This window comes from Ammodytes marinus (assembly GCF_949987685.1).
Source record: "Ammodytes marinus genome assembly, chromosome: 8".
NCBI lineage: Eukaryota > Metazoa > Chordata > Actinopteri > Uranoscopiformes > Ammodytidae > Ammodytes > Ammodytes marinus.
In genome coordinates this window covers 11,829,346-11,845,136 of record NC_137212.1, presented here as the reverse complement: position 1 = coordinate 11,845,136, position 15,791 = coordinate 11,829,346, and the positions used below count along the sequence as shown (strand labels likewise).

The window sequence follows — 15,791 nt, the reverse complement described above, 5'->3', positions numbered from 1 at the left end:
TTTTCATTTATACATTTGTCTGCTTAAATTTGTGCTCCTTTTCTTGAGCTGATGAGCTAGGATAGGCTACTGAAATCAAGTAAAAGTAGGCTATTTTTGTTGATACACGTTGCCAGGGCAACGCGACCAGGAAGTTGCGGCTCCGAGGAGAGTTGAAGAGACGGCCCGCAGCTGACCTTCTGCCTCGCCTCTTCATTTTTTACAAATGAAATGAGCTTGTCGCCCACATGACTCCGTCAAAGTTTGGGAATTGTATTTACAAAACCTCATTGTAACACCTCGACCGTGACTGCGGGATGTCTGCGTCCATTACAGCCAGTTCAGCGCCTGGTTCATCGAGGCCGGAGGAAACCAGAGGTGAGTGCAGTCAGTCAGCAGGGGAGTCAGAAGGTGAAACACAACATTACTCAAACTGCCACTGCAAATGGGCCTATCACTTCATAGCGAGTAGGACCTAGTTTGATTGAATTGCAGCCACCAACTTGTTGCTGTTGCTTTTTTGATACAGGTGCTTAAAAAGTCGTTAACCAAATAAACAGAATTTTAGGCATTTAAAATGTCTAAACCTGTTGACAGCTTTAAAAAATGTTTGGATTATGGAGTTAGTTGCTTTCATAAGGTGCTTTTGAGTGTTTTTATGGGGGAAAAAAATTTCACACTGTAGCCTCTACAAAAACCAACATCGAGCCACACAATTAATGATGAATGTGAATAGCATCACATTAAAATTCACATTCACACATTTATGTGATGATTACAGAGTAGCCTATACAGTCACATAGCTATCGGTTTCAAATACAAATGCATATCATATTTCCTGAATGAACACACCAGTAGATGGAAGTTACAACTTTGGAAAATCTTATGAAAAAATAAATAAACAGTAAAAAAAAATATATATATAAACTAAATTGTTCAATAGCTTATTTATTATTAGATCTATACAATCCCCTCATACCAAGGATACAGTCTGTCATTAGGTTTTACTGGTTTGAATGAGCTTTGGTCATATTTCAGTGGCGGAGCTGAATTTTCAACTCCCAACGGAGAGCAGAAAGATGCAGCCTCCTCCTGCCGACAACCAGGTCATCCCTGATGAACTGCTGGTCAGCCTCACCTCCACAGTCTGCAACAGGAGTACACTGGGGCAAACTGCTCACCATCGCCACTGCAAGGTATATTCAAGTCCCATATACCTGTTGGAGAGTGTTATTATTATTTTTTCTATGTGGCTGAATTGAGTTCAAACCAGTGTTCTTAAGGTGACTCTGTGTGTACAGGGCTGTGGAATGAGACGGCCCGATGCAGTGTGGCATCACCCGCTCGGACGCAAGAAATACAAATACTTTCTGGAGCAGCCCACGTCCGTGACTGGAGCTGGAAGGTCAGCTAGACAAACATTCCATCAACATTAGCAATGCTGGGAATACGAAGTTTCTCCAAATACATCCTTTTTTTTTTTTTTTTTTCTTGCATATTATGCTTACTGGGTTAGATACGTTTATGTTGGTTGGTTTCTACAATCTGCAGATGAGGTGACGTGACGCAATGTGTCTTTTTTTTGCTTTTTCTTTTTTCCCTGGGTGGACGGTACTCATACAGGGATATTTCCTTCTTGTGTGACGCCATGGTTACCCCGAAGAAGACAGAACCCCTCCCACCGGTGAATGACAGAAGTGGCATTGGAGACAAACAGGTAAGCTTCCTCAGCTGTCTGTGATTTCTTGGCCTTTCAACCCTTTATGGCAAATATAAGAGAGCCTTTATGTAAACATTAATAATCACATAATATCTCAGCTCAAAAACCAAAGTGATTTGTTATTCAGTCGAAAGTATGTTTGTACTTAGAGATCACTGTGATAGTTATTTGAATATCTGTTTTGAAAGTTCGAAACATGCCTTTGTTTAAACATTTAAACATCATTCAACAGTTACCTACATTTACGTATTTATTTTATTTAGCGAATGCAAAGTCCTTTAGCCAAACAGTTGCCTCTTGCTCTGCTGTATGAAGGGTGACGAGTCCTCCTTTAAGTTTTTGTAGAGGGCATTTACATTAAGGAACATAACTGCCCGAGAGAGAGAAATACAAATCCGATTTTTCATATTCAATAGTAGAAAGCGTCTAAGTTTTCTTAACAATATTGTGTATTGTGTGAGGTGATAGGCACAACCACTCTGTCTTTCAGGACTTGAGCATCTCAGACAGTCTCATCCCTGAAGAATATCATATCGTGAAAAACAAAGGGCTGCGGAGCCTTGAGTTCTACGAGGAGTGAGTCTGCTACTTTATGTTCATCCACTGTTTCATCCGTGTTAACTGTGACACCCTTGTACTATGATCGTCTTAGGTGGGATTTTGTTCTGCTGTCAATTCTCACGTTGCTTCTCTTCCTTTAGTGCGTTCACAGTGCAGCTGCAGGATGATGAGCAGAAGCTTCGGGTCTTCCCTTCACTGTGAGTTAAAAAAACATAGAAATGAATCTAATTTATACAAACATTTTTAGTAAAGAGTAATCTCCACTGGGAGATTTTGCTGTCTAAATGAAGTAATGGTACAATTAAAAAAAACCTTATATAATGTGTAATGTATGTGTGTGTGTTCTGTGTGTCCAGGAGGCCCACTGGTCGACTTGAAGTTGTCCAGCTGACGAGGCTGATGGAGGACATGCTGCTGAAGGCTGGAGTGGATCAGCAGACTGAGGAGCTGACTGATCTCTCCCAGGTATGACAGAGGGACAAGCAGAAAGTACGCTGAGGATGATATATAGTGGTACCTTTTTTAAATCAAAAAATGGGACCAAAATTTGCAAAACCTTTTCATAACCATATTTAGAGATGTAGAAAGAAAAAAATAATAATGTGCTCTCAGATTCTGCAGTATAGGCCCCTATGCATATTGGAAACAGTGCAGTGAAATGTGTTGCAGATGGAGGGTCTACTGGAGCTGGTGCAAGTTGAGCAGAACATATACAACATAGTTTTCCATGAACTGATCAGGCAGGTCAGCGTGACCTGTGCCGAGAGGGGACAGCTGCTTGCCAAACTCAGGTGAGCAATCACCTTGGGACAGCACCTAAATGGTAAAAACCTCACCAGTCGTACATAACAGTGGAATTTCATGAACCATGAGGCTGGAAACAAGTTAAAACCAGATATTTGAAATATGGATGTAAGTAAGACTGAGACTGAGATTATCACTGGAGAGTTTGGGAGAAATTTGACATGTTGACACACACACACACACACACACACACACCAGAACAATGTGAAAATGTACCTGGACTTCCTGCTTGTTTATGTGCTGTCTTAAATGTGAAGACACAAATTGTCATGTCCTCCACCTTATGTCATGTCTTTCACCTGTCTTGTCCCGTGTTGCATCACTTAAATAAATTTAAAACAAAAAAAAATGTCTCACCAATGAATCCAGTAAGCCTTTTTCCCAAGCAGCTCTTGTGTTTGTGTGTGTGCAGACAGCGCTACGTGTCCCTGCTGGAGCGAATCCCCCGCCGTCTGAAGGGACTGCACACTGAGACAGTGGCGCAGCGGGCTCTGGACCGCCGGCTCACAGAGGAGATCCACCGCATCAAGGCATCCATCCAGCAGCTCAGCATGTGCGTACTGTAGGTCGGATGTCAGGCTTCTGCTGGCTCACCATGAGTGAAATGACTGGAACGTGTTCATTCTGTTCTATGAGGAAATAAGAAATGCAAGAAATGCAAAAATTGATAGCCTTCATTCCTAATGTGTGAATATGAGGAATGTTGTGTGTGTGTGTGTGTGTGTGTGTGTGTGTGTGTGTGTGTGTGTGTGTGTGTGTGTGTGTGTGTGTGTGTGTGTGTGTGTGTGTGTGTGTGTGTGTGTGTGTGTGTGTGTGTGTGTGTGTGTGTGTGTGTGTGTGTGTGTGTGTGTGTGTGTGTGTGTGTGTGTGTGTGTGTGTGTGTGTGTGTGTGTGTGTGTGTTCATTTCTGTGTGTTTATGGGTGTGCGTTCTCTTCACAGGGAACTGTCCAGGATCAGAGACCATGACACCTTTGTTTCCCAGCAGGCAGAGAACGCTCATCAGCAGCTGGCGGGGGCGATCGAAGAGACGCACTCCGACGCAGAGTCAGTCTCTTATAGGGTTGAACTGAACAACTGTTCATTCAGTCAGTCATATTTCCATCAGGTTGATTCATTCCAAAACTCACCAGTTTGAACATTATGAAACTTATTTATCTGGTTGATTTGACTGTCCTGAGACTGAGAGCAGTAGCAGCTCCATAAGCACTTACTGCTAAAGTACAAAAAGTGACCAGGTGTTTCCCACAGTGTGGTCCAGGGTTACCACGAGCTGTATGAGCTGCAGAAGGGTCGGCTTGAGGCTCAGCTGCTCCAGATGACAGATGACAGAGACTACTGGAGCCAGATCACCTTCTGCCTCGCCCTCAAGGTCTGTCAACCATGATGTCGTTTTTCTTTCAACTGGCTTGTGTGTGTATAAGGCTGTGCTGAACAGATTATAGATTATCTGACACTAACTGGTTTTGTATATGAATAGCTATTACCCGCTTTGTTGTAGCCAAACTAAGAAAGTTAAATTTTAAAGCAGATAGTTTGACAAAGTGTTTGCTGTTCCCACCACATTTATCAATGGGGAAGATGTCCCAATATGATATTGTGTTTTACATTTCAGGTTTGGATACAATCTCTACTCAAAGATTGTTCACTAAAAACAAAATTAACTGAAATTGATCCAAACAAGTTCAGTATGCTTTTCTGTGATTTTCAGGTGATCAATGTGAAGAAGCTGCAGCTGATCAGTCGGCTGCATGTCTGCGAGCAGAGCTGGTCCAAGACAGCAGAGCACTGCAACCTTTACGTTTCTTCAAAGGTACTAACAGTTCTAACAGATCCTATAGTACACTCATGGGCCATTGCCAAAACACAGATACATATCCCTGGTGGTCCAATTACACTTTGACTATCCTGCTGTAGGACACAGTGGACCTGAATACCATCGTGGAGCTCAGTGAATACTGGAGAGAGCAGCTGACTGCTTTCCTGTCCCAGCTGAAGAACACTGAGCATGCGCTGTGTGAACATATCAGTGCCATCCAGCAAGGCATCACCACGTGGCTCGCCTTCTGCAACACACAGAGCCAGTACGGACAAAGTAACATAAGAAAGGAGATTATGTTATGTTTTATTATCCTTAATTATTATAGCACCATCATTTAAAGTTAACATAAATATCATTTTGAATGAATCCCTGGTAACCTAATTTAGCACATTTATTAAGACTGTGTGTGTATTCTGCTAATAATGCTTTTTCTCTATTTCAAGGTCTCCTGACCCAACATGTGAGAAAGCCTCATTGAAAAAGATGTGTGTTGATATGAAGCAGTGGTTAAATGTAAGACAGCTAGAGTACCTCCTTCTATCTACAGTAAATGTTGTCATTTGGGCTCATACATCATGTGTGTTGTCATACATTAAGTTTCCTTCGTTGTCCTAAATTCCTCTGTTTTGTTTCTATGGAGACCTTGGCCCTCCAGTGTGAGCGCTATCAATGCGAGAAGCTGCTCTTCAGGCAGCAGGCACTGGGCGATCTCCAGGAAAGATGGCTGACTATGAGCATTGAGCTGTACAGAAAACATCCTTCTCCTGATGGGGAACCCCCTGCAGGCCAGCTGGCCATGAGCGAGCTGGACCAGGTCCTATCTGAACTCTTCAAACAGCTGGACAGGACAGTCAATGGAGAGAGCGGTGAGGGCCGACACGGATGAAATTTTGTTTTATTTTTAGGGCTGTCAAAATGATATAATAATCTGCTGAAGGAGCTGAACATTTTGACTGTTGAATGGTTTAAATAGCTGAAGACTTGAAGGAGTTACAGTGTGCCAAGGTTGTAGAGGATTTGAAGGTTGCTCCCATCCGTTTCAATGTTAAAATTATTTGTTAAAAAGCTGGTTTAAAACGTCGAAAAAAGCTGACCCAAAATGTCCTTGAAAAGCTGTACATTTTGATGGTGGAATGGTTGAAACAGCTGAAGGTTCGAAGGAGTAAGAAAAGTCCAAAAAACATACAGAAGAATTGAAAATAAAAAAATGTATAATAAAGTTTTAATTAGAATGCTCCAGCATTCACACTAATTAAAACTGTCATTCATCTTTCCGTTCCGACAACAATAAAAAGAGAAAAATTTGACTTATTCGGGCATATTTCTAATGGCGATTAATCCACAGCTATCCTTAAAAATTGTAATCGTTTGACAGCCCTAATAATTTTATTGAAGTATTTCAAAATGAGCTAAAGCCATACAGAGACGTGAGGGAAGTATACACTGTCACTTGGCACTGCTTTAGTCTTTTACTTGACTGTAGTATATATATTGTATATCTATAAACAAGCAGAACTGCTGACAGTGGCAAAATCAGGACCTTGGTGAGTGTCACAGTGTGGTACCTTACACACACACACACACACACACACACACACACACACACACACACACACACACACACACACACACACACACACACACACACACACATCCTATTGTCACTGAATCTTCATACACCTGTCTCTTTTTTATTCTTTTTTTCTCTCTACTAGTAACCCTTAAGATATAGACCAAAGTGTTCAAACTCATTCCAGACATGCTGTTTCAGGGATTCAAGGACAGATCCTGTCACTGCTCAGCTTAATGGAGTCCTGGGTCTCCAAGCTTAGCACAGTGATTAAGCGACCTGAACCGCTGTCTACCTCTGTTTGGCTGAAGCTGGAGAAGGCACTGCACAAATGGCAGAGTTTGGCTCAAGAAGCTTTCCAGAGTGTCTCGAGGATTCACACTGAGGACAACAAGGACAAAAACATGCCTGACTTTTAGTATGTGTTTTTTATACAGCGGTTTTTAAAGTTGCCCTGAATTACATTTACACACACACACAGTATTTAAATGTATATGAATCTTACTCAAAGCAATTGGTTAAAACAATTGATAAAATAAAAAAACAGGAATTTAGGATTTTGTAGGAGATTGAGAAATAAAAAAAACAAACATTTAATGTTCTCTATTTCAAGAAAGCTGTATGCGTTTGTGCATCATCTGCTTTTTTTAATATGCATACTCTTGCTTCTCATGCGATCTGTGAACTATTGTGGGAACATCTAAGATCAACACAGCAAGACTTGCCCTAGTTGTAGCTGGTGTACTGACATACTGTGTATGCATGTTCTTTAATACTGCAATTGAAATACTCCCCTGTAAGTCTTTATTTATTTATGTTGTGTGTGTTTGTTTATTCTTCAAACAGTACAGAGTTGGCAAAGGTGTCAGACAAAGTGCATGAGTTCATTACCAGCCTGTCCAACTTCACTGATATTGAGAAACACAAACTCAGTGAGGAGGTGAGTACCAAGGAGGGCTGTTTATATTATTAATTCACTCTCGAGGAATATTTTTTTGGAGGGGGGAAAAATCATTGAAGTTGCCTTTTTTTAACGTTCCAAAGATTTGCTGTGATGTTTTATAAGGTGCTGTCTTGACTTTTGAGTCTTTCCTCTTCAACCAGGTCAGCTGTATTCACATGGCTCTGACACGCTGGATGCTGGATCTGTTGATCCTCATGGTACCTGACCATAGCGAGGACCAGAACCAAGACGAGGAGGACAAGAACCAAGACGAGGAGGACAATAACCAAGAAGAGGAACACAACTACATTATTAACATCTCACCACAGACACTGGAGGCAGATGCGAAGACGCTGGCTGAGAGACTGCACTGTTTTTCAAATTACATCACCAGGTTTTTAAAAGTTCTTACCAGTTTTTTTTTTTTTTTCAAACTGCCGCAGATAATGAGTAACTAACAATGAGTGTATAGTATAATAAGAAAACGTTATCTTACACAAGCACTGAACTGAATTTTGATACAGATCATAGTGTTCTCTTATCACTAAAAAAAAACTGACAACATACAGAAATGAAATAATGGCTAAAGTTAGTTTGGTTCATTTAAGACTTAAAGTAACTTTGAAACAAGATCTCTGGTGAGGGGGGCCATAAGAGCAGGATTTTCTCTAGGTTAATTATTCTTCTATTTTTCACTACAGGTCTTTCAAGCTGATTCAGGAGGAACTGATTCTGCAGAACCCACTTGAAGTTGAGAGTGAAATTGAGATGGATGAGTGCAAAAAGCTGCAGGTAAACCATGTTCTTCTTCATGTTAAAGACAATTCACTAAACCATCTGGTGTATACATGAAGACATATCCATATTTTCAAAGGTTGTTTGATTTCATTTTAGAGCTCACCTAATCCATCAAAGCTGAGAACACAGGCAGCTCTTCTGTCAGTTTTTCTCTCATGTGTACAAACCTTTATTATACTATCTATGGTACTAACACTACAACATTCCAGTAGAGGGAGCCATAATGCAGTTACAGACTAGGGACTGGTAAATTAAGCAAACCTACCTCTGTGCTGTATGTGATATGTTGTGTCCTTCCTCAGATGGAGAGCATTGATTGGATGGACACCTGTACAATCTTGCTCACAGGAGTGAAAGGTTGTGCGGCGGAGCTGCCTGTCACACAGTCTGAGCCCACCTCTGTCAAAATCGACGAAACTATCACCAGTGATACCCCTGTCTCGTCAGCAGACAGCATGGAAACACTGGTGAGGGGCAGATTAATTAATACAACAAACATGGGTAGACCTTATCATTTAAACCGAATTATTGATTGTAATATGAATTGACTATGAACGTGTGTGTGTGCGTGTGCGTGTGCGTGTGTGTGTGTGTGTGTGTGTGTATGTGTGTACAGGTGTTGGAAAAGGTGTCAGCCGATCCCACAGCGCACAGTGAGGTCAAAGATGAGACTGAGGCAGAACAGAGTGAGGTCAGTACGAGTTCAGTGACACACTCCGTGTTCTAGTTAGACAGTCTGTTAATTACCCAACGGATCAAGACACTACTATTTCAACAAATGTCTGCCTTTTTTGAAAGTTTCACTTGGCAAAACACTGAGAACCAGAGCCATTAAGGGCTCATTGTGTCGGACATCTGCATTTTTTGTCGAACTGAATTTGATTTTCCTGAACACTTAGTTTGGTTTCCATTTGTTGTTTAATAACAGCATAATGATATGTTATAATGATAATGTGCAGTTGTCAAGGTATTCAAGAATTGTTGAACCAAATACATGTTGATCATGATGATTAATGATGAGGCATTGATGGTTCTAATGTTTCTCTACAGTGCACTACTGAAGGACTTGAATCACAAGAACAAGAGGATTGTCAGGTATTGATATAAGAAATATGCAACGTGAAATTAGACAGTTATGGTCGATTCTGTTTGAGATACAACATGAAAAACGTGTATTTCTCTGCATTGCATTCATTCATTACATCCTCCGATCAGGAAATATTTGGAGTATCTTGGAATTTGGAGATTTGTGTTGAACACAGAACAGTTTTTAGGTGTTCAATTAAGTCTTATGGGAGTTTTACAAACATGTGTTATCAAAGGAATATAGCTTTTGTTTTGCTTGTCTCACTGTACTACAGTATATTAACCAGACTCAAATGTGAAACATGAACATTGTTGTTGATGTCCAGCAGGGGGAGCTAACGGTTTGTGAGAACCCAGTGGTGAAGCTCATTGACTATGAGGGACACATTACACAAAGAACGCTTGGAGAGAGCAGTGTACATCTGAACGGGGTAAGAAAATTAAATTTAACATGTTTTCAGTGTTAGTGTCATTGCTTTAAATTTCACAGTGTAAAGACGTGGACAAACTGCCTGTCTCTCTCTCTCTCTCTCTCTCTCTGACCACCCACCTGTGTTTTTGCCACTATCTGTCAAGACTGAGGAGCTGGTTTTGTCTCCAGAGACAGATGAAGCCGAGAAAGCTTTTAGTGATCTGACCACAGTCGGAATACTGCAGAAGGAACTCCAGTAAGTTAACTTTCTTATCGTAAGGTGGAACACATCTAGTTTTGTAATACTGTGATAATATACAGTATATGCATGCATGTCCTCAACTTGTATACAATTCTACAATTGTTTTCCTTATTTTTTTACCAAACCGTCAATGTTTTCTTTCTTCACAAATGCTTCAAAAAAGGATCCCTGTGACAAAATCAACATAGGTCGTCCAGCCTTTAAAAGATTTTCTGTGGAATGTTTTAAACACTCGCTGGCTATGAACTCTTTGAAACTTTTGTGTCTTGTTTTCTTAAAATAAAAACTGGAAAATATGGAATGAGCAGCAATTACCATCTTTTTGCAACATCCAGGCGTATGCATTTCTTCTTATAATTAGTCACAAAGACACTTTTACACCTCAAGTGCAAAATCCCATCAGAAGAGCAACAAGGAAATGGATATATCAGAAACCATCAAACCATTGAGGAAATGACTTTGTTGAATATCGCCACATCAGAAGAGTTCTAGATGTTCAAAAATGGAGATGGGACTCTATTGATTATATATACTGTATGTACAACAAACTGACATAGGTTTGATTTCTCCTCAGTGATTCAGAGCTGCGGGTCCAGAGTGCTGTGCAGCGAGCCCTGGTGGCTGAAGAAGACCTTCAAGCAGCACTGCAGAAGATACGAGACTTGGAGAGTCAATTGTAGGGTCGGACAAGTATGGAGCCTAAAATCAGTAAAGGTACAGTCTTAACAAAAAAATATATATCATGGACATAAGGAGATACATGAACAAAAACAATATGAAAGCGTTTTCCATTCATTTTTTTGTGTTGCAGAGAAAAAGAAAACACCACCACCACCATTTTCCCCACCACGAGTAACACCACCCTCTCCTCCAAAGGAAACCACAGCTGAAGCCAAAGCCAAACCCATAAGCAGCACTAAAAAGACCAAGAAACCAAGATCTGACATGTGATCGGATGGTGTTACAACTTTGGGTGATCTATTTTGAAAAGCACTTTTAGGGTTTGATGTTTCATGTATTTTTTTGTTGCAACAAGATCAGCTATCACAGTCACACACCCATAAAAGCAGTAAAGGAAAACCATCTGGCTAATATGGACGACTTGCACACATTAACAACACATGCACTGTCACAGAAAAAGTGGTGTGACGCGACAAACAAGAAAAGTATTGAGTTTAAAAAAAAAACTGTCCTGTTATCTGTGCAATATTTACACCACTTGGCTGTTGCGTACAAATCAATATAGTGATTTTAAAATGTTTTTAATGGCTTGCTTTGTGTTGGGATATGTCTTTGAGACCCATGTTGTTTCCTTCCAAAAAAATAAATAAAGACAGACTTCAGGGCATTACAAGTTTAGACTTGTGCGGACCTTTTTATTTTCAAGACGTGAAAATTAAAATCAAATTGTGTGACAAGTCCAGTTCAGTGTGGAAAAACTCAACGGTGTAAACCACCCAGGATCACATTAATCATGAACCATAAATATACCAGGTCTGTCACATCATTGGCGAATCGGTGTCTCGATCCCCGTGAGTCATCCCTCCCTCTCCTTGGACATCGGGGGGAGGAGGGGGAGGTAGGGTGGAGAGGTCAGGGCTCACACTGAGGAGATCCGGGGGGAGTGGAAGGACCAAGGCGGGCTGGAGGAGACGGAGGGAAGCCCTGAACCCTTCCCAGGCATCTCTCTCCCCTTCGGCTGCCTTTGCCTGGAGGAGAGAGAAGCACTTGCTGTTATACAGTCAAGTGCGAAAGTTTGTGAACCCCTTGAACATTTTGGAATTTTATTTATTTTTACCATTAATAATTCATTTTTATCAATGCCAGTATTTTTTATATGAAATAACACATGTTTGTTTATCAATTCAACATTTTTCTTTTCCAGAAATCAATTGTTAAAACAGATAAAACAAATTATTTGACGAATGTTGTATGTGCAAAAGTTTGTGAACCCTGAGCTGCATTGCTTAAATCGAGCAGGTTGACACAATCAGGTGGGCCAAATTGGTTGATGAAATAGACCAATGTAATGAGAGATCTTTAGGAAAGAAATTGGGTGGCACTAGATAAAACAGAGATAAAACCAGGTCAGTTTAGGCTCACCAAAGTGAACCCATACAGGTCAGACATGCTAAAAGGGAAACAAATCTCTGAGGATCTCAGGAATAGAGTTGTGATGCTGCACATTTGTCTGGGGACAGCTATAAATTATTTAAAAAAAAGTTTGAGCTCCATCGGTCCACCGTGAGGCAAATCATCTACAAATGGAGAGCTTTAAGAGTGACTGAACATCTGCCTAGAAGTGGACTTCCTTCAAAAATATCCACAAGCGCCACAAGATAAGTGATTTTTCAGTTAAAAGCCAACCCAAACATTACATCTAGTGATTTGCAGACCTCTCGTGCAGCATCTGGGACAGATGTGCATGGTTCCACAATAAGAAGAAAACTCAGTCAACATGGCTTTCATGGGATGGTTGCTGAAGAAGCCTCTGCTCTCAAAAAAGAACAAAACTGCTTGTCACAACTTTGCCAGAGAGCACCTGGAGATACCTGAAGTCTTATTCTGTGGACAGATTAGTCCAAAATTGAACTGTTTGGTCATAACCAAAACCGCCATGTTTGGGCAAAAACGCAATTTTGCCTACCACCTAGAGAACCTTCTCCCAAGTGAATAATGGTGGTTTCAAATTGTCTGCAAATCTCCAGATGTAATGTTTGGGTTGGCTTTTACCTGAAAAATCACTTTTCTTGTGGCGCTTGAGGATATTTTTGAAGGAAGTCCACTTCTAGGCAGATGTTAAGTCACTCTTAAAGCTCTCCATTTGTAGATGATTTGCCTCACGGTGGACCGATTGAGCTCAATTTTTTTTTTATGAATTTATAACTGTCCTCAGACAAATGTGCAACATCACAACTCTATTCCTGAGATCCTCTGAGATTTGTTTCCCTTTTAGCATGTCTGACCTGTATGGGTTCACTTTGGTGAGCCTAAACTGACCTGGTTTTATCTCTGTTTTATCTAGTGCCACCCAATTTCTTTCCTAAAGATCTCTCATTACATTGGTCTATTTCATCAACCAATTTGGCCCACCTGATTGTGTCAACCTGCTCGATTTAAGCAATGCAGCTCAGGGTTCACAAACTTTTGCACATACAACATTCGTCAAATAATTTGTTTTATCTGTTTTAACAATTGATTTCTGGAAAAGAAAAATGTTGAATTGATAAACAAACATGTGTTATTTCATATAAAAAATACTGGCATTGATAAAAATGAATTATTAATGGTAAAAATAAATAAAATTCCAAAATGTTCAAGGGGTTCACAAACTTTCGCACTTGACTGTATATAAGAAACACGTTAACTTTACAAATACTGCTGTGCTGAGAATGCACAAATAAAAAGAATAGATATTTCCACTGGCTTTTCTTAGCTGTCGGCTACTCTCTCTTGTACCACTAAGAGTTGTTCTGTATGTTCTGATTGTACAGTTAGAGTTTTTTTTTCTTTTTTTCTCATCAGTTATCTTAAGTACAGTTGAGCTACTTTTTCTACCTAGCTTCCAAACGTTTAACAAACTGTTATAGCTGATAATAAAATAGTTTCTGTGTGTGTTTAATCTTTAGTTAGAGGCCATATTTTACAAACAACAAAATCAATCAGCCATATACAGCATTGAAATCTAACACATTATATTGTTGTATTTCCAAAACAATCTGGTATAGTTACTTACTTTGGCCTGGTGTTGTCTCTTAGCCTCAGCCTCGGCAGCCAGACTCTGCTGTAACTCCACAGGAAAACTGAGCTCGCCTCTGACAGAAAATCAAACACAAGCCTGGTCAGCAGGAAGAGAGCAGTGCGCTACAAATCTCCACATTCCTATTCGCTGTTTACCAGGAGAAATCACTTCTTGCATTTTTCTGAAGCACTGCTGCCCTATTTGTAATTTCTTTTTTTAAATCAACAAATTCAAATCTTGGCCTTCAGCTATTAAGACTGTGAGCTGCCCTCCGAATCAATGTCCAGGAGCTTGTTCCCAGAGCTGCTGTTGTGCACTAGTGTTTGTAACAATGCAGGAGGATTTGAAGGGAACCTTACATGTCCGCTCTCTCCACCCTGACGCCCCAGCGGCAAGCGACGGCGTCAACAGCTGCTTGTATCTGCTCTCCGATCCTCCTCCGGTGCAGCAGGACGTGGCTAAATGTGTGCTGGGCCAGAATGTCCCTGACTACGGCCTGGACCAGAGCCTGCAGCACTGTGGTCAGGCTGGACAGTGCTGAGCTGTACAAAGCCACGTTCTCTATCTGGTAATAACACACGGCACTCAGCTCCGGCCTCGCCAAGTCCTTTGTCACCACCTGGGTGCGCAGACGTATGAGAAAAATATGCAATTAAAACCCCTTTCACTGTTTGGCGAATCAGTTCAGTAGGGGGCATTTCATTAACTCACCATCCTAAAAGGTTTAGGAATGGATCTCTTTATTGATTATGAAAGATTAACTGTACATTTAGGGAAGGCAAAGTGCATTTACATCATAATTAAATTCAATCTAAGTTTTATACATGGAACAAAGTGAGAATATGTCTGTTCTTAATTATTGTTCAGTACCGTGTGAGGGGGAACCTTTAACATTTTCAGTCGAATGTCGACCTTGTGACACACATCAAGGACTGGTAGGTAGAAAATAAGGCCTGCAGAAAGGATGGAGAAGGGTTTTCTCTGAAAAAAGATTTCTGACATAATTTTTTTCTTTTATATGATAGAAAAATGTGCAGATCTCTCTCTCTGCATTAAAGATCACAGTAAACGGTGACAACCTGGTCCTCTGGGTCTGCCACGCAGTAGATGACCCAGTCTGAATATCACAGCTCTCTCGTGTTCCCTCACTATCTGTCAATAAAAATGACACAAATAGGACAGCTTTTATACAATATACTTTTGATCAATAACAACAGTGGAACCATAAAGCATCCGTTGTGAATTTGTGTTGAATGGATTATTGAAAAGAGTTTGGTTTCTTTCAGTCTGTGGTGTTGTTCGTACTTTGACACAGATCCAGATGGACAAAGGGAAGAAGAGGAGAACCAGAGCCAAGACGAAGACCATCAGCAGCCACTCAAATACTCCCAGGTTCTTGTTCTTCAAACCTGCATAGATCCACAGTACGTAGTATGAAGAAATCCAAAATCAAAGAAAAAATCCAAACCTGGAAAAATACTATATAAATAACTGCAGTTTAATACAGCAACATAAATGTATGTGTATAATCCATCACTTTTCTGAATTGACATTACTATTTATATTAATATCTGTCATTTGTTGTTCATAGTGTATGCTTCAAGAAATTCAAAATGAAGAAAATTTCAGGTAACAGGATTACACATTTCTTTATCCTGTGAACAATTATTTCAGAAACACTGAAGAATAATCCACAACAGACACGGTTCATCTTTCATCCACTGCATAGCCTATATAACATTCTTCAGGCCTGGACTTACCTTCCTCTTGCCCCGCTGCTTCCAGGAGCACCAGGTTCTCATATTTGACCTGGTCCTCTCTCACACTGTCTATGTCCACCACAGTGGTTATCAGCTTCGCTTCTGCATCCCGCTCCATGTTCCCTTCATTTGTCTCATGCGACTTGTCCTTCTCTAGCCTCTCTTTCCTCACAGACGATACCTTGGCGACCCGGCCAGGATTCGGTGTCCTTTGTCGGGGACTTCGGGGAGGCACAGACCCCCCTCTCTCCCTCTCATTCCTCGGCGTCCTGGATCTCGGAGGTTGACTGGGGTGGACATCGGAGGACTTGTCCATACTGGATGGAGGCTCTGC

General features: G+C 40.8%; 1 protein-coding gene across 1 annotated transcript; it reads left to right on the top strand.

Moving 5' to 3' along the window:
• Positions 1-296: 296 nt before the first annotated feature.
• On the top strand, positions 297-15,744 carry axdnd1 (axonemal dynein light chain domain containing 1; the record flags this gene model as incomplete). The annotated part of the gene is given in 27 exon segments (XM_080032226.1): positions 297-357; positions 1,018-1,175; positions 1,281-1,384; positions 1,603-1,696; positions 2,190-2,275; positions 2,401-2,457; positions 2,617-2,725; positions 2,930-3,051; positions 3,477-3,617; positions 4,005-4,109; positions 4,314-4,434; positions 4,774-4,875; positions 4,980-5,146; positions 5,328-5,397; positions 5,525-5,750; positions 6,656-6,872; positions 7,301-7,394; positions 7,559-7,791; positions 8,099-8,189; positions 8,498-8,662; positions 9,611-9,712; positions 9,858-9,949; positions 10,530-10,632; positions 10,636-10,669; positions 14,087-14,231; positions 14,967-15,089; positions 15,615-15,744. Coding segments are annotated over 27 exon segments (3,252 nt in total).
• Positions 15,745-15,791: the final 47 nt, after the last annotated feature.